We start from the raw sequence: 19,651 nt of genomic DNA on the forward strand, positions 1-19,651 counted from the left end.
TGCATCAGGCAAACTGCTTAGTACATTAGCCCAACAATGTCTTATTTATTGACAAAAAGCAGGGAGATTCCAATGTAATCCAAAGATTACAGAATTCAATTTCCTTCACCTGCAGTAATGGGATTTAAACCCATGTCCCAAAAATATAGACTGGATGTCAGTTATTCATCAAGATTTTTGCTTGTCTAACCCTAAAAAGCAGATATGACGAGACTTGTGCCAATTCATGACCTGATGTGGGTGAGCATGTCTTTGCTTCACCACTCAGTAGAACTGGATGGGGTCAGAGGAAGCAAGAGTATCAAGCACCAAGTTTTCTCGTTCTTTGTGCATTAAATCAGTCCTTCAAGATCTTGAATTGCATCTATCAAAATTTAGCCTTGGACATACAACATTGACTTCTTATAGTCCCATATTCTGGTTTAGTGGTACAGAAGAAAAACAAAGTGCTAGTGAAATTTTCATCTCTCGCAGCAGCAGCACAACTCCACATCCAAAGTATTTTGCTTTTATCATGTAATACAGAACTGTTGTGTGTGAACAAAATTGACGGTTATGTTCTCGTATCCCTTCTCCGTATCCCTTCTCCACATCCCTCCCCACAAAAGCTGCCTGCAACTATTAATATGTTGCAAAACAATTAGGGCTTTATTTTCTGTTTGATCATCAGAGCACATTCAGGCCAAATACAAAGATAGTTGAGTAAACTATGTTAATATTCAGGAAGTATCTTGATTAAATTTTATATTTTAATGCAAGTTAAGACTGAACAAATGGACCTAATTAAGTTTTTCTGTTCACCTAGTCGCTTCTCCAATCTCTCAAAGGTTCTAATAAATGATCAAGTTTAATTATGTATGACAAAAATAGAAATGCTGAGTATTTCTAGCATTTTCTATTTTTGTTTCAGATTTCAAGCAGTCTCAGTAATTTGAATTTATTTATAACATTTCCTGGTGGGAGGGAAAGCTAAAGGGAATCAAGATAATGAAGAAAAGTTGGGATATATGCTTCAAATTTTAACAGTAATGCAAATTTTAGCTTGCAGTGTTACCTGGCATGTAGTTACCCAGTAATTTGGCTTCTCACTTAGGGTTTTCAGTTGCTGAAATTATTCCCTTTAATATTTTATCACTGCAAGTGATTGATGCATCATGTTTCTTTTACTCCAGCATTTTCACTGATTGGTAGTCAGTCCAAAGCATTATGAGCTTTGCTAATCTTTGTTTCAGATTAAATTTTCTTTATTGTTCCACTCCATCCATTTTATTAATCTTCTCTTAACTCGCCTTCTGCCCTCACAAATGTGCTTCTTTATTTTCCCGTGATTCACTTAAACACTTGTGCATTAAAAACTTCTTTGCATGGTGTGTATATGCAAACAGAAACATTCCTTTCTTGCTTGTTTTTGGGAACATGCTGGCAAAGGCGTTCTACCAAAGCCCACTCGTAAGTCATGCATGCACTCAGGAAAATGAAATGAAAATCTGGTACTTTCTTTTGTGGCATCAATTAAAGTCATTCAAAGCTTAACTAGAGAAAATGTCTAATGTAAGGGGAAAAAGATCTTAATTGAAATAAGAACTATGTGAGAGTCTCTTTTTTTTACACTTCTTCAGACCTGTGGTGATAAGATAATGAACCTGCATGACTTTGGGATGCTGCTGCCTTGCGGTATCGATGAGTTTCGTGGGGTGGAATTTGTTTGTTGCCCCATTCCAGAAGAAAACGATAAGATTGATGACTCCGACATGGATGAAGAAGACTCTGATGTGTGGTGGGGAGGTGATGATGCTGACTATGCAGATGGCAGGTGAGGATTATCTTCCTGCATTTTAATTTTCTAAGCAACCTTTGTTCGAATAACAAAATTAAACTTACATGAGGCAAATATTAATGATAAATGAAGTTTGTGCCCTTTAAGTTACATTTCTATCATAGAACAAATTTGGCCAGTGTGAATCAAGAATATGCAAACATTTGGTCTTTTTGTGAAAATGTTTACTGGAAAAATTATTTTAAAGTTATATTTTGGAAGGTCCAGATGTCTAGAATCATATGGCAATACTATGGTAATGTCTAAATGGACACATTTTTAAAAGTATTAATTTATCCATTTCCAAGGAAGCAATGACTTAGTGGTATTAGTGCTAGATGATTAGTCCAGCGACACTGGTAGTGATCTGGGGAGCTGAAAATGTGTTGCTGGAAAAGCGCAGCAGGTCAGGCAGCATCCAAAGAACAGGAGAATCGACAGAGCCGAAACCTCGATTCTCCTGTTCCTTGGATGCTGCCTAACCTGCTGCGCTTTTCCAGCAACACATTTTCAGCTCTGATCTCCAGCATCTGCAGTCCTCACTTTCTCCTAGTGATCTGGGGACCCAGGTTCAAATCACACGGTAGAATTTGGATTCAGTTTTTTTAAACTCCAAAATTAATCTAATGATGACCATGAAACTGGTGTTGATTGTTGGTAAAACCTATCTGATTCATTGATGTTCTTAAGGGAAAGAAATCTGCCATCTCTCCCTGGTCCGGTCTGCCTTTGATTCCAGACCACAACCGTGTGATTGACTCCGAACAACACTCCGGTCAATTGGGGATGGCAATAAATGCCGGCCTAGCCAATGATGCCCACATTTGTGAACAAATAATTTTAAAAATTAAGATTTTCTTAAATAAGCATCATTGTCGTTAATGACTATCAATAGATGCTTTAAGATGTCAATTCAACTTTAATTTATGGCTTCTGATCCATTTGGGTTACATTTTTATCTGTAAACTGTTGATGATTTCTAAGTTCCACGTGTTCAGCAGAGATTCGACTGTTTTTAAACCGAACATTTCTTTCTGAAATTCCTCAAGTGTTAATACCAAACATTTGTTAACAAAAGCTTTGGAAACTGACTGTTCCACAGTACTTACAAATTTCCCCGTATTTCAGTGTTTTATCTAGTCAGTCCTTTGTATTTAAACATTAGACTTGAAAGAATTTCAGACAGTTTAGCTTATTTAATCGTGGCTCAGTTTTAACACTTCACAATGAAATGGTGTAGGTTCAAGTCTCACTCCAGAAGCATGAACACAAAATCTAGACCTCCAGTCTGGTGCTGCACTTTTGATAGTGCCACCTTCAAATGGAACGTTGAATTTTAGGCCCCACACACACTCTCACATAGGGGTAAAGGAGCCTGTGGTATTGTTTTGGAGGAAAAAAAGGAGAGTACTTGCATTTCAAAAAATATTTATCCTTCAACCATTACCTAAAAAAGATCATCTGCTTATTATCAATTGGGGGTTCTTGTGTGGAACCTGGTGTTCTCTTTCCTACATGACAACAGTGGCTGAATTTCAAACGTACCATATTGGCTGTAAAACACTATATGAATGCAAGTACTTCCTCCTTGTGGTTTTACATATGTTTGTTTCAAAAGGAAATTACATTCCGCAGCAAGCATTCAGCAAAAGCAAAAGCAAAATACTGCAGATGGTGGAAATCTGAACTAAAAGCAGAAAATGCTGTATATACTGAGAACTCTGGCAACACCTGTGAAGAGTTAAACAGTTAATATTTCAGAAGAAGAATCATTCAACTCAGAGATTCAAGTTCATTTCCAAAAAATGCTGAATTGTTTGGAATGCTATGAGTTTTAAACCATTGTCATCACTCGTGAAGAGTTGAATTAATAGATTTTACTCTAATGTATTCATAAGAAATAGGATGAGTTTGCATCAAGTCAGTGGTATCTTAAATTATTGCAACAAATATTCTTTAAGTATTGATTCTTTAAGTAAGCCTTCATATTTTTTATGCAAGTGACTCAAGTTCATGAGCAAATGTTGACTCGTTATTGAGCCACACACCTGTCATAGCCAAACCCAGTTGAATTATCATCTGATGCAGACACTCTGCAGATACTGTTAATGTACCCCACCCCACCCCACCCTCAACCTCTTTCTTACCCTGAGGTGCTGAGGCCAGTTAGGACGCTGCTATTCCTGCCCTGCAACTTCCTGCTTTGTATGACTCACGTAATTAGCTTTTCACTCATTTTAAAGATCAATGAAATGGCAGTTGTTTATTGTATTACAAATTTCCGAATTAGGTTTCAGTAGCGCCTGAAGGGATTTATTGTTGAGCAATTCCAACCATCTGTCATTGTTTGCAAATTATCACAGAATGAGAGCTTCATCTTGAATATTACCTTTGTCCTGACTTCAAATCTAGTGTTCAGATTGTAAAATTTTCAGTAACTATAAAATTAACTAAATGATATGATGTTCCTCTATCAGTATTGATGAAGGTAATTAAAGTACATATGCAGTACTTCGAAGTTGTTGATTCTCATATCACATCCCAGATCCTAGCTGTAAGAATAATAGGGTAGTTGTGGCAGGGGATTTTAACTTTCCAAACATAGACTGGGACTGCCATAGTATTAAGGGTTTAGACGGAGAGAAATTTGTTAAGTGTGTACAAGAAAATGTTACAATTCAAGATGTGGATGTACCGACTAGAGAAGGTGCAAAACTGGAACTACTCTTGGGAAATAAGGCAGGGCAGGTGACTGAGGTGTCTGTGGGGGAGCGCTTTGGGGCCAGCGACCATAATTCTATTAGATTTAAAGTAGTGATGGAAAAGAATAGACCAGATCTAAAATTTGAAATTCTAAATTGGAGAAAGGCCAATTTTAACAGTATTGGGCAAGAACTTTCAAAAGCTGATTGGGGGCAGATGTTCACAGGTAAAGGGATGACTGGAAAATGGGAAGCCTTCAGAAATGAGATAATGAGAATCCAGAGAAAGTATATTCCTGTCAGGGTAAAAGGAAAGGTGGTAGATAGAGGGAATGCAAGATGACTAAAGAAATTGAAGGTTTGGTTAAGAACAAGAAGGAAGCATATGTCAGGTATAGACAGGATAGATCAAGTGAATCCTTAGAAGAGTATAAACGCAATAGGAGTATACTTAAGAGGGAAATGAGGAGGGCAAAAAGGGACATTAGATAGCTTTGGTAAATAAAATTAAGGAGAATCCAAAGAATTTTTACAGATACATTAAGGACAAAAGGGTAACTAGGGAGAGAATAGGGCCCCTCAAAGATCAGCAAGGCAGACTTTGTGTGGAACCGCAGAAAATGGGGGAGATACTAAACGAGTATTTTACATCAGTATTTACTGTGGAAAAGGACATGGAAGATATAGAATGTAGGGAAATAGATGATGACATCTTGAAAAATATCCATATTACAGAGGAGGTAGGGCTGGATGTCTTGAAACGCATGAAGGTGGATAAATCCCCAGGATCTGATCAGGTGTACCCTAGAACTCTGTGGGAAACTAAAGAAGTGATTGCTGGGCCTCTTACTGAGATATTTGTATCATTGATAGTCACAGGTGAGGTGCCGGAAGACTGGAGGTTGGCTAACGTGGTGCCACTATTCAAGAAGGGTGGTAAGGACAAGTCAGGGAACTATAGCCCAGTGAGCCTAATGTTGGTGGTGGGCAAGTTGCTGGAGGGAATCCTGAGGGACAGGATGTACATGTATTTGGAAAGGAAAGGACTGATTAGGGATAGTCAACATGGCTTTGTGCATGGGAAATCATGTCTCACAAACTTAATTGAGTTTTTTTGAGGATTGATGAGGACAGCGGTAGATGTGATCTATATGGACCTCAGGAAGGCGTTCAACAAGGTTTCCCATCGGAATACAGGGAGAAGTAGTCATTTAGATACAGAACTGGCTCAAAGGTAGAAGACAGAGTGTGGTTTTTCAGACAATGATCGGTGCTGGGTCCACTACTTTTCATCATTTATATAAAAAGATTTGGATGTGAGCTTAAGAGGTATAGTTAGTAAGTTTGCAGATGACCCCAATTGGAGATGTAGTGGACAGCGAAGAAGATTATCTCAGATTGCAAGATCTTGATCAGATGGGCCAATGGGCTGAGAAGTGACAGATGGAGTTTAATTCAGATAAATGTGAGGTGCTGCGTTTTGGGAAAGCAAACTTAGCAGGACTTATACACTTAATGGTAAGGTCCTTGGGAGTGTTGCTGAACAAAGAACTTGGAGTGCAGTTCATAGCGCCTTGAAAGTGGAGTCGCAGGTAGCTAGGATAGTGAAGAAGACGTTTGGTATGCTTCCCTTTATTGGTCAGTGTATTGGTACAGGAGTTGGGCAGTCATGTTGCGGCTGTACAGGACATTGGTTAGACCACTGTTGGAATATTATGCACAATTTTGGTCTCCTTTCTGTCAGAAAGATGTTGTGACACTTGAAAGGGTTCAGCAAAGATTTACAAAAATGTTGCCAGGGTTGGAGGGTTTAAGCTAGGCTGAACAGGCTGGGGCTGTTTTCCCTGGAGCGTCGAAGGCTGAGGGGTGACCTTATAGAGGTTTACAAAATTATGATGGGCATGGATAGGGTAAATAGGCAAGGTCTTTTCCCTGGGTTCGGGGAGTCTAGGACTAGAGGGTGTACGGTTAGGGTGAGAGGGGAAAGATATAAGAGACCTAAGGGGCAAAGTTTTCACGCAGAGTGTGGTACATGTTTGGAATTAGCTGCCAAAGGAAGTAGTGGAGGCTCGTACAACTACAACATTTAAAAGGCATTTGAATGAGTATATGAATAGGAAGGGTTTAGAAGGATATGGGCCAATGTGGCAGGTGGGACTAAATTGAGTTGGAATATCTGGTCAGCATGGATGGGTTGAACTGAAGGGCCTGTTTCTGTTCTGTACATCTCTATGACACTATGTCACCAGTTAAGCTCAATCTTTTCCATGCATAGCAATTCACAAAGATGTTTTCCAACAAAGATTATTGGATAGCAAGAACGAATGGGAACTTGCACTAATTGTCTTTGTGTTTTCTTACATCTAAGCCTATAACTTAATCTTACCAAAACTGAGACTGATTCCTAATCAGTAAGGGAATCAGACAGGCAAGTGGAGTTGAGGATTTTCAAATCAGCTTTAACCTCATTGAATTGCTGAGCAGACTTGATAGGTTGAATGGCTTACTTCCACTCCTACATCTTACACCTGCATCTTGCCTGAGTGCAGTCACCAATTATAACAGATAAAGTCAATATCTTGCAATGTTCTAAGCCCATCACTTCAACAGTACTTCATTGGATTTGTTGTTATTGTTAGTGTAGAAAACAGACATTCCAGATCATATTAACTCTGACATTGAACATGTCTTTTTCATGTCTCCAAACTCTGTCTTTTAAAATCTGAGCACTGGTTACTAACCCTTTTAACCAGTGACCGATTTTTTTTTAGTAAAATTTGCTGAAGGATTACTATTGTCCAGAAAACTGAAGTGAACCCCCTTGCTGACCTTCAAAACTGTGCAGTGAGTTTTTTTTTCGTAGGATTCAGACATCACTGGCAACACCTGCACTTTAATATCTGGTTGTAATTGTCCTTGTGATATTAGTGGTGGGCTGCTGCTTTGAACCACTGCTGTTAGAGAAGGAATTACAGCATTTAAATTATGACATTGACGATATTGCAATATATTTCCCAATGAAAGTGGTTTATGATTTGGAAAGAATCCTTTATTGCTGCTCCCAAGCTCTATTGCCCTTGTCTTCCTAGTGGTCAAGGTCAAGAAGTTAGATCAGTGGGCCATATTAAGCATAACTTCTTAATTAATGGAAAGAACTTTACCATTGCTCTTTCATACTAGGAGTTTAATATCTCACAACGTGTGTAAAAATGTTAATTGGTGCTGCAGTAGAGTAAAGAACAAGCTTCAGACAAATAATAGAATGGCAACGTGTACAGTCCAGGCCAATGAAAACTGACCTTGTAAATGTTTGGCACTTGTAATGCATTAATTTCCAAAATATGTTTGCTCTGAGCACTCATTAGGTACACACAGATTAATAGGATAATATGTACTATTTGTCTTTCATAAATACATATAGCCAGAAAAAGGAATGGGAGTTAACATTTTGCAATAATCTCAGATTCTATAATTTCTTAAACTCAAAGGCTTTTTATTAAAGTACTGCAATTTATAACAAATTGTTTCTAACACATTTACGAGCTAATTCAATGCACAGGGAGACAGCATCATAGTGGTAACATTACTGGGCAAGAAATCGAGAGCCCCAAGCTAGTTTTCTGGGGATATAGGTTTGATTTCAAATGGCAGATGGTGAAATGCAAATTTAAGAAAATCTGCTGTTGGAAACTATTCAAATAATGAGTCTGTCATTTGCCATTTAAAGCCCTGGTTCACTAATGCAGTCATCTGGAAAGGCCTACTTGTACCTCCAGAATCTTAACTGCCCTCTGAAATGACCTAGAAGAAAGTGAGGACTGCAGATGCTGGAGATCAGAGCTGAAAAATGTGTTGCTAGAAAAGCGCAGCAGTTCAGGCAGCATCCAAGGAGCAGGAGAATTGACGTTTCGGGCATAAGCCCTTCTTCAGGAATGAGGAGGGTGTGCCAAGCAGGCAAAGATAAAAGGTAGGGAGGAGGGACATGGGGGAGGGGTGTTGGGAATGCGATAGGTGGAAGGAGGTTAAGGTGAGGGTGATAGACCGGAGAGGGGTTGGGGGCGGAGAGGTCGGGAAGAAGATTGCAGGTCAAGAAGGCGGTGCTGAGTCTGAGGGTTGGGCCTGAGATAAGGTGGGGGGAGGGGAAATGAGAAAGCTGGAGAAATCTGCAGTCAGGGAAATGAGAAAGCTTTCTCATTTCCACTCCCCCCACCTTATCTCAGTCCCAACCCTCGGACTCAGCACCGCCTTCTTGATCTGCAATCTTCTTCCCGACCTCTCCGGCCTATCACCCTCACCTTAACCTCTTTCCACCTATTGCATTCCCAACGTCCCTCCTCCCTACCTTTTATTTTAGCCTGCTTGGCACACCCTCCTCATTCCTGAAAAAGGGCTTATGCCCGAAACGTCGATTCTCCTGCTCCTCTGAAATGACCTAGCATGACACTCAACTGTATCAAAACTGCTACAAAATCTAAAGAAAACAATGAAACCGGATGGGCTACCAAGCTTTGACCTAGGAAATGGAAGCAAAAACATCAAATCCAGAAACAATCAAAAAGTGTTGAATGAACTTAGCAGGTCTGGCATTATTTGTAAAATGAGGAGCAAAGTTAATGTTTCAAGTCCAGGAACCATTCTTCCGAATTGAAAATAACTAGAGAAGGGTGGTCTTTGTGCTTATCAAGGTAGAGGGGAGGATGTGGGGCCAAGGTGTGATGGAGTGCATGGAGATGATACCAGGAGAAAAAGATTATTCAACTAAAGAGATGTGTTGATGGTAAGCTGAGAGACAAAGTTGCTAGGAGGCTGCTAACACGAAGTGTAATTTGTTGGAACTGGGCTGGCTGTGCTGAGTACTTGGGGTTTGAGAGAAGATAACAAACAAGGATAACGACGTTCAGGTTTTCAAATTATTAAACTCAGTGTTGAAGTCCTGAAGGCTGTAAGGAGCTTTCGCAGAAAATAAGGTGTTGTTCCTCCAGCTTGCATTTAGCCTCGCTAGAGCACTGCAGTTGGCCTAAGACAGAAATTTTGGTGTTGAGCTGTGGTGTGTTGAAGTGGCAGGCAACTGGAAGCTTGAGGTTATTTTTATGGTCAGAGCATAGGTGTACTGCAAAGCAGTTGTCCAGTCTGAGCTACACGTCGTGAATCCATGCTAACTCTCCCTAATTAACTGAAATCTTTCAAGGTGATCAGTTACCTTATCCTTGATTATAGACTCCCAACAATTTCCCGACCACAGAAGTTAGGTGAAGTGCTCTGTAATTCCCCGTTTTCCCTCTGTCACCCTTAAAGAGTGGGGTGACGTGAGCAAATTTCCAATTCCTGAATTCAAGGAACTCTGAAAGATTACGGTTGGAATATCAGCATTTAGCAACTGTAAATGGAAACTATTAGGTCCTGGGGATTTGTTACTCTTCAGTTTCCCATTACCGTATTGATGATATAGTTTAGCAAAGTTTATTTCAGCCTTGTCTTTGATCCTCTGATAATTTCTTTGGGACTTCTGGTAAGCTATTCTACCTTTCTTTTTTGTGAATATTGAAGTAAAATAAATCATTCAGCATATCTATCATTTCCCCATGGTCATTGAACTTTTTTATAGCTATAAAAATCTCCTCTTATTTTTTAGAGGATTTATAAAATTCATTAAGCTGCATTAGTATGTAAGGTAATTCTATATTTTGATTGGGATCAAGGCGGCTCTATCACAAGCTGTTTAATTAATGATTTATCACTTAACCAGATTACAAACTCTACTTCTTACTCTGTGCACCTCAGGACAAACATTTGAACTTCATAAAAGGCAATAACATGGGAATGTCATTAAAGTGGAGTATGTAATGACTTCTTCTCATTTTGACATGTCTGGATATTTTAAAATTGCACAGTAAGATAAGTGAGGACTTGGGACTTAGTAACAGAGAGGAATAAGTAAAAGAATGCAATCCATACAGATAACCTCATTTAAATCTGTATAACGATATTAATAGCATTTTCCTTTTGAAATACTTTGCTGAATTGACAACTTAAACATGAGAAATAAGAGCACCAGTAATTAGCCTCTCAAGCCTGCACCACCATTTAGCAAGATCACAGTTGATCCACCCCGGATTCCATTCCTCTTCTCTTCCATGCCAATTCCTCAAAACCCTTAACTGCTTAATATTTCAAAATTCTAGCTTCCTCTCCTTTAAATACTTCCCGTTATCTAGTCTCCATCGAATTGTAGAACAGAAAATTCGAGGCATTGACTACCTTTTTGGAAAAGTAAAGAAGAACACAGAATAATACAACACAGGAAGAGGTCCTTTTGCCCTCCAAGCCTGCGCCAACACATTTTACCCTTCCACAGTAAAACTGTCTTCACTTTGAGGATTCATATCCCTCTATTCCATTCCTATTCAAGTATTTATCGAGTGCTTCTTGAATGATGCTGTTGTGTATGCTTCCGCCATCACCTCTGGCAATGCAGGTACTCGCCACTCTTTTTGTGGAAAAACTTGTTTCACGCCTCTCACTTAAAGGTTCTCCCCTCGCACCTTGAACCTGTGTCCCTGTGTAATTGACTCCTCCACCCTGGGGAAAAGACTCAGACTTTCCACTCTACCCATGCCATTCACAATCTTATAAACTCCTATTATGTCACCTCTCAACCTCCTATGTTCCAGTGAAAACAAACCCAGTCTAGCCAACCTTTCTTCACAGCTAAAATCCCTCAGACCATGCAATCTCCTGCTAAATCTTTTCTTTACCCTCACCAAAGTATCCACATCCTTCTAATACTGTAGTGACCAGAACTGTACGCAATATTCCAAGTGTGGCCTAACTGAGGTTCTATAAAGTTGCAGCATAATTTGCCAATCTTTATCCTCAGTGCCTCTTCCAATTTTTTTACAACCTTCTCTATCTGCACTGCCACTTTCAGTGATCTGTAGACCTGCATACCCAGATTCCTCTGCGTATCAATACTCCTAAGGGTTCTGCCATTCATTGTATAATTTCCACCTGTATTTGACCTTGCAAAGTGCATCACCTCAAGCAGTTCCTTTGTACCTCAGTTTCCTAATTTAAAGCTTCCCCCACTAGTGGAAGCACTTTTTTCAATATCTACCTTGCCACCCACTAAGAATCTTAAGTTTCAACAAGATAACCCCTGTTCTTCTGAACTCTAATGAATAAAGGCCTAACCTGTTTAGCCATTCTTGAGAAGTCAACCCCTTCATCTCATGAATCAGCCTTATAAATCTCTTTTGAGTTGCTTCCAATTCCAATATGACCATTTTGGAGTACAGTGACCAGAACGATATATGGTGTTCCAGGTCTAACTCACCAACCGTGCACAGTTGTAGCAAGACATGTCTATTTTTAAACTCCATCCTTGAACAATAAACGCCAAAATTCCATTTACGTCCTCATTTACTTGCTTCTCCAGTGTGATAAAGTTCATGTTCAAAGTGTTTCAGTCCAACAGCACCCAAATCCCTGTACAATGCCTTTTATTTTTGGAGTCTCCCTTCATTTAAACAACAGTCTTGTCTTTTGATTCTTTCTACCACAGCATGACCTCATACTTTCTATCATTAAACTCCATCTGTCAAATTTGAATACATTAGACTCTGCCCCCTCCTCCAAATCATTAATATAGGTAGTGTGTAATTGAGGCAAGGATTGAGATCCCTGTGCAACTCCTAATACTTACCAATCTGAGAAAGAACCATTAATCCTGACTCTGTCACCTGTGTGTTAATGCTTCCTCAATCCTTGCTAATATATAATACCCAATACAATGAGCTGCTATATTGTGCAGTAGCATATTATGTGGCACCTTGTCAAGTGCTTCTGGAAATTGAAATACCTGCATCTACCGGTTCTACTTTATCTGCTCTGCAAAAGAATTCTTCAAACCTCATTTTCCTTTCACAAGTCCATGTTGATTCTGATTTATTGTATTGAGCTTTTTTAAAATATCCTGCAATTTCTCCTTAGTAATGGAATCTAGCATTTTCACAATGGCAGATGTAATGCTAACTGGCTTACAGTTTCCTACTTCCTGGGCAATAGTGTCCAATTAGCAGTTTTCTAATTCTTTGGAACCTTCCCAGAATCGAATGAGTTAAATAATATTTTAACCAATGCCTCCACAATCTTGCAACCACTGCCTTTAAGACCCTTGGATGCAAGCCATCTGGTCCTAGTGACATGTCTGCCTTTAGTTCGATTTAGTTTGTCAAATACCTTGTCCCTTGTGATAGCAACTATTACAAGATCATTCCTCCCATTAGCAACCTCCTTATTTGTTCGAAAGCTAGTGCCTCCAAATAAACCTGTTGGACTATAACCTGTTGTGATTTTTAACTTTGTCCACCCCACTTCAACACCAGCACCTCCAAATCATTGTTATCTTTGGGATGTTTGTCGTATCTTCCACTATGCAGATGAGACAATATATTCATTTGAGTTATCTATCATTGTCCTGTTTCCGGTTGTTAAATCTACATTTGCATCCTCCAAGGGTCCCACTTTTTTTCCTGGCTACTCTTTTTATAAATCCATAAAAGCTTTTGTTTGTTATTATTTCTTGCAGGTTTACTTTTGTAATCAATCTTCTCCCTCATTAGCTCGTTCATCGTTTAGTTCCTCAAGATAAACTTCCAATCCTCTGGCTGACCACTAGTGTTTGCTGCTACTTTGTATGCTTTGTTTTTGATCAGATGTTCTCTTTGACAGGATTTCTTAACCATGGGTGTTTCATCCTTCTCATTGAGTCATTCTTTTTGTCCAAAAGAAAGTTTTGCTGAGCATTAATGAAATGATTAAATGTCTGTCATTGTCAATTAGTGTATTTTCCTAGTCTGCTTTAGACAAGTCTTTCTTCATAATCTCTGTAATTTCCCTTTTTTAAATTGAGGACTCTGATTGGAGACCCAATTTGCTCTCTTTCAAATTTAATTTGAAATCTATCATGTTGTGATTGTTAACTAAGTGATTTTTTAATAATTTGAATTCATTACAACTTACTCGACCTAAAATTGCCTGTTCTCAGGTAGGATCCATAATGTGCTGCTTTAAGAAATAATCTCTGATGCACTTTGGAAAATAATCTTCCATGTCACCCTTGTCCATAAGATTTGTCCAGTAATTGTGTAGATTAAAATTAATCAAAACAATTGTAGTACCTTTTTGCCTCCACCATTTGCCAGTTTAAATTTTGTTGTGCAGTGAGATGACATTTTGGATCTATAGATAAATCCCTCTTCCTTATACCCAAATTGAAGGTAAGAGTTATTACACTAATGTCCGACTCACCTTTTATTAACAAAGCTATCCCAGCTAGAATGTCATAAATCCTTGAACATTAGGTTCTCAGTCTTGTTACAAATGCTGTGTGCAGTCAGAAAAAGAGCCTTAAACTTTGAGTTTTGCCATTATTACTTACTTTGGCACTTAACTTACTGTAATTTATGCTGCATTCTTCTGCTTATGTTTTCTACCCCTTCCTGTTGCATCTTCATTATCATTTGTTTCTTTGCTAATTGCACCTCTGACTCTTTGCATTTCTATTTTTTTTCTAAATTCAGCGGAACTGGCTGAGGTTCCTCCAAAGCCAAATTCTGAATCCGTATACCTGCCTCACTTGCAGTCACATTCTCCTATCCTTGACCAAATGCAAATTTGACATAGTTAATTTCGAGGGTTTTTGACTGCCTCATGAAACAGTGTCCAGGTACCTCTCCCTCTCCTGATGTCTGCATCATCAATTCTGAGCAGAAGTTTTTCGAGCAGACAGTGCTTTCTGTCGTCTTTCTGTGGATCACCAGCTCTGTGTCACTGCAGCTACTGTTTGTTGCCTGCCCTGCCATAACTTATACTTAATTCCGATGGTAAATATTTTAAGGGTGAGTTTCTTAATTATATTCTTCAGCTGTAATAATGTATCCCAATTGGAAATCCTTGGCCAATAAATAGAAACGTGGAAGAAATAGCCACCAGTCACCTACCTATTTTCCTGTGACATCACACATTTGGCTCTGACTGGTAGAAACAGGTTGATAGGGCTCTGAGTGACATTTTTTCCAAGTCTGCCACTGCCCTTCTCATGGAGGTCAGCTCTTCATAAAGCTGCTGTTTCTTTTCACACTCTCTCTCGCTTTCTCTCTTGCTCAGTCACCGCTCTTGATACATGCATCCTCAGGGAGTACTGAATCCCAAGCTCCCTCAGTCTTCTCTGGACACAGTCATAAGATTTTTGTTTCTGGATCACTGCTGCTGAGAAGTCCTGAAAGAACATGATCTTAGAGCCCTCGTAAATTAGGGTCTTCGGATCCTTCCCCTGGACTCTGGAAGCCTCCGTGACTCTCTCCTTATCACGGTAATGATGGAACCGCATCAGGAGAGGACGAGGATGTTGACCCAGACCCGATCTCCGCGCTGCGACCTTGTGAGCCCCCTCTATCTTCAATCCTCTCATTCCAGCCTCCAAGTCAAGGAATTTCAGCAGCCAGTCCTCAATAACTTCCACATCCTCAGGCAGACCGATGATCCGAATGTTTTTGCTCCTGCCCCTGTTCTCAAGATCATCCACTTGGTCACACAAATTACGGACCTGCATCTCCAGGGCTTGGATCCTATCCTTGGATGAACTGGCATCAGCTTTCACGACTGTGACCCTGTGCTCCACCTCACCGATCCTCTTCTCCAGATCTCCGAGCTGCTGCTGCTCATGCTTCTGCAGCATGAGAGAGATTGGAGCCAGCTTCCCTTCAATCTATATCCCCAGCATCTCGTGAAACTTCAAGAGCTCGTTCACCAAAACCTGGAATGTAATCGGCTCTGAGGATCCTGCAGGCTGAACTGCAGACCTGGCCTCGGATGCTGCTACTCTCCTTTTCGGCATCTCTGGATGGCTGGAAACACAGGTAAGTACTTTTTAGAAGTTTCTTGGAACTCCACGATCTTTGCGGAGTCCCAAGATATCACAATGGCCTGGGTTGGGCGGGTTAAAGGTTCGTCCTGCTTGCGCCACAATGCAGAGTTGTGCAGTGCGATCTTCTCAGATCATGCCATCTTGGACCCCCCCCCCCCCACCATTCATGCATCCTAACTTTTACCTTTTCTATTTTATTGTGCAAAGTGGCATTCTGTTTCAACACACAAAATATATTGTTGCAGAAACTCAACAGGTCTGGCAACATCTGTGGAGAAAACAAGTTGGCTTTCAGTCAGTTTGACAGGGCAGTTTGCTTATTTAAACTTTATTTCTTACAGATTGTCAATGTGTTCTTGAAATCCACATTCAAAAACTATTCTGCGCTTTGTTCATTTCAGTGATAAGATTGTTGAAGAACAACCAATAGAGGATGAAAGTGAAATTGATGATGACGATGATGACGATCTGGATGGTGAAGATGCTGACGACCAATATGAGGATCCCACTGAGCATACAACCAGTAGTACGACGACCACTACAGAGGCCATTGAAGAAGTTGTAAGAGGTAATGGAAAGAAAAGGTTGCAGAAATCTTTATTATACCACAATTTTGTCTATGGAATGAATCAGTTAGTATATTTTTTTTCTTCAGAAATGCATGGAATTGGAGCTTAACATGTTTTTCTCATAAAAATCAGAAATACTTAACAGGTTTGGGAACATCTGTGAAGAAAGAAACTTCATTGAAACTGTCAAGTCTGTTTGGACTGGAAACTCTTCAGAAAGGTGGTGGGGCAGGGGGGTGCTTCCAATAAAAATACCTATTTATTCAAGTTTGTGCTGCACACCATGACAATATGGACTAATTGGGAAAATGTTCTCATCCATGTTGATGTTTCCAAAAAATGGAAAGAGAAAAGGTTGGAAGCAAGTTCATCGTTATGCTTTGAAGTCATTGTGAATTATTAAAATCCAAGTAACATTGGTTATTTCTCCTCTCTAGATGCTATGCTGTCTTTAAATGTGATGTTTGCACTAATCGTACATGAGTACTTAAGGAAGAATTGGCCTGTGCAAGTACACTGGATTAGAATACATTCTCCAGTTACATCTGAAGAAGCTAAGGGACATATTTGGTTCAGTTTCACAAGTGTGCAATACTGTATTTAGATTGTATTCATTTGTACTTTACTGGAGATTGAATTTAAGGATAACTAACCCTCTATAGGTTATTCGAAGAAAAATCATGAAGATTATAGTTGATTTTTGGAAAATTGCTCCATACAATATCTATAGAAAGTTTGTATCAGAATGCGTGAGCAGCCTCACAACATTTTTCTAGAACATCATAGGCATCTGCTGGGTCATCATCTAACCATCAAAGAATATTAAGGGCGTTTTGGGGTAGACAGTAATCATAGGGGGCACGGTTTTAAATGTAGCAAAGAGGGTCTCTTCCGGTTTTATGTTTACATATAAAAATAAACTGCTTGAGAAAGCATCTCTGGAGAGAAAATCAGCTGTGTGTGTGTGTACGGAGTTTCTCCAGCACTTTCAGTTTTGTGACCTGACTAAATGCTCATGCTCATCCTCTTTCTGAATAGTTATCTCACAATGTAATGTTGCTCATGAAGCTCTCCAGTAAGTTGTGTAATTATTGCAACTGCAGCTAATGGTAGAAAGTAGTGCTAAAATGTGAATGAATTTGGTGATTTTGATTTTGTATGCCTACCTATGTTGTATTTGGGTGAACAACCATTGAAATCAGATTATTATGCTTTATGTCAAAAATTACCAAAACAACAATAATAGGAATTCTAGTCCCCCAAAATTGCTTGAAGTAAAAGGTGAGTTAAATCATTGCAGTAAATGAAATGTGATTTATTTTGTTTTTAAATCCCCCTTATGCCTGCTTTGTCCTTTACTGATTTATAACCAGGAATTCTATTGATTGTACAATTCTGAGTGCACTGATCGATGTAAAAAAAATAGTCCATACTAAGTACGACCTAACTTCCAGCATACTGCTGATTTAAAAGGTGTTGAACTTATTGATTAAAAATCTCACAACACCAGGTTATAGTCCAACAGGTTTAATTGGAAGCACACTAGCTTTCGGAGTGTTGCTCCTTCATCAGGTGATAGTGGAGGACTCAGTCCTAAGACACAGAATTTATATCAGAAATTTACAGTGTGATATAACTGAAATTATACATTGAAAAATACCTTGATTGTCTGTTGAGTCTTTCATCCGTTTGAATGCCACAATAGTTTCACAAAACCTTTTTTAAAAAGTTGCATTCTCAGGTTAGATGTAACAATGGGTGATAGCTAGACAATATGTTGAAGACAAATTTTTGATATAAATTCTGTGTCTTAGGATTGAGTCCTCCACTATCACCTGATGAAGGAGCGACGCTCCGAAAGCTAGTGTGCTTCCAATTAAACCTTTTGGATTATAACCTGGTGTTGTGTGATTTTTAACTTTGTACACCCAGTCCAACACCAGCATCTCCAAATCAGAACTTATTGGTGTTGAACTTGTGCTGTGATCAGTCTCTGCTTTTGGGATAGTTGACAAGGTAATGGAGGGTTCTGGTCCTGGTGTGGTAACCTTTCAATTCTGTCCAGTGCATACGTGAGGATATTCTCTCGTCCTGTTATTAAGGTGTGCATGTGTAGAGAGTTTAAACTGAGACACAGAAGAAATGAAGTGGTTGCATTTATTTGTGTTAACAGTCATAGTCAGGAAAAATCCACCATCACCAAGACAGAGAGAGAATGTGTGTTAATAAAGGTGATAGATAAACATGAATCAATCACACAAATGGAGGTCATCAAGAGATAACAAATGAGGGGGCCAAAATGGCAAAGAAATATATAAATTGTGGGAAAATATCACCAACATAGGTGATTTCATATAAGTATTTCATCTCCCCCGAAACCTAATCAGTCAGAAGAGGTAAAGCAGATCAGGAAATATGTATCAGGCTTATTTCTAATATATATGAAACCCTATAAGGAGATATTCCAAGAATCAAGGAGAGAAAACACTGCTGGTTATAGTCATACCTAGGACAAAGAGAGACTGCTTTGGATGCCAGAGGTCAATAAACTAGGCCATGGGATATTGCTGCAGACATTCTTCAGATTAGATATTTTATAATCATCATCCTGCTCTGAGATCAGATGGGAGCAGGTGGGACCTGATTCCAGGTCTCCTGGCTCAGAGGTAGAGACACTACCACTGCACCAGAACAACCCCTCCATTCTTCAGGCACTATCTTCAGCTGCTTCATCAATGACCTTCCAGCAAAAGTGAGGCTGTTCGCTCATAGAATCATAATATAATCTACTGCGCAGAAAGCGGCCTCTCGACACATAGAGCATTCAACCCTCCAAAGAGCATTTCACCCAAGCCCTGCCCCCTACCCTATCCATGTAACCCTACATTAACCATGGATAATCCACCTGGCCTACGTTTCTGTGGACACTAAGGTCAATTTAGCATGGCCAGTCTACCTAACCTGCACATGTTTGGACTTTGGGAAGAACCAGACCTCCCAGTGGAAACCCGCACAGACACAGAATGTGCAAACTCCGCAGTCACCCAAGACTGGAATTGAACCTGGGTCCATGGCATCGTGAGGTGGCAGTACGAACCACTGAGCCACCATATCACCCATTGATGATTGCATAATTTTTAACCGTTCCCAAGTGCAGCAAGACTTGGACAACATTTGCTTTTGAACTGACAGGTGTCAGTATCATTCATACATACATGTGCCAGTAAATGACAGTCTTTGACAGGAAAGAGTCCAACCATCTTGACATTTAATGGCAATACGATTGCTGAATCTCCTCCTGTCAACATTCTAGTGGTTCCCCTGATCAGAAACTGAAATGGATCAGCTATATAACCGCTGTGAAGGAAAAAGTGAGGACTGGAGATCAGAGTCAAAAGGTGCGGCACTGGAAAAGGACAGCAGGTCAGACAGCATTCAAGGAGCAGGAGAGTCGACATTTCCTGATGAAGGGCTTATGCCCAAAACATTGACTCCTCTTCTGAGATGCTGCCTCACCTGTGCTTTTCCAGCACCACACTTTTTGACTATATAACTACAGTGGCTACAAGAGCAGGTCAAAGGCTCATAATCCTGAACCAAAACTCACGACCTGACTCCCCAATTCTGTTTACCAAAG

At 39.7% G+C, this 19,651-nt stretch overlaps 1 protein-coding gene across 4 annotated transcripts in view; it reads left to right on the forward strand.

The window, feature by feature from the left end:
* The window catches only part of appa (amyloid beta (A4) precursor protein a), a 169,744-nt gene that overhangs the window by 100,581 nt on the left and 49,512 nt on the right, over positions 1-19,651 (forward strand). For all 4 annotated transcript variants that reach the window (XM_072585731.1, XM_072585734.1, XM_072585730.1 and 1 more), the window contains exons 5-6: positions 1,620-1,813; positions 15,847-16,013. In XM_072585731.1, coding sequence (XP_072441832.1) covers positions 1,620-1,813; positions 15,847-16,013 — 361 coding nt within the window. The remainder of the gene's footprint in view (positions 1-1,619; positions 1,814-15,846; positions 16,014-19,651) is intronic.

This window comes from Chiloscyllium punctatum, chromosome 15 (assembly GCF_047496795.1).
Source record: "Chiloscyllium punctatum isolate Juve2018m chromosome 15, sChiPun1.3, whole genome shotgun sequence".
In the NCBI taxonomy this organism is placed as follows: domain Eukaryota; kingdom Metazoa; phylum Chordata; class Chondrichthyes; order Orectolobiformes; family Hemiscylliidae; genus Chiloscyllium; species Chiloscyllium punctatum.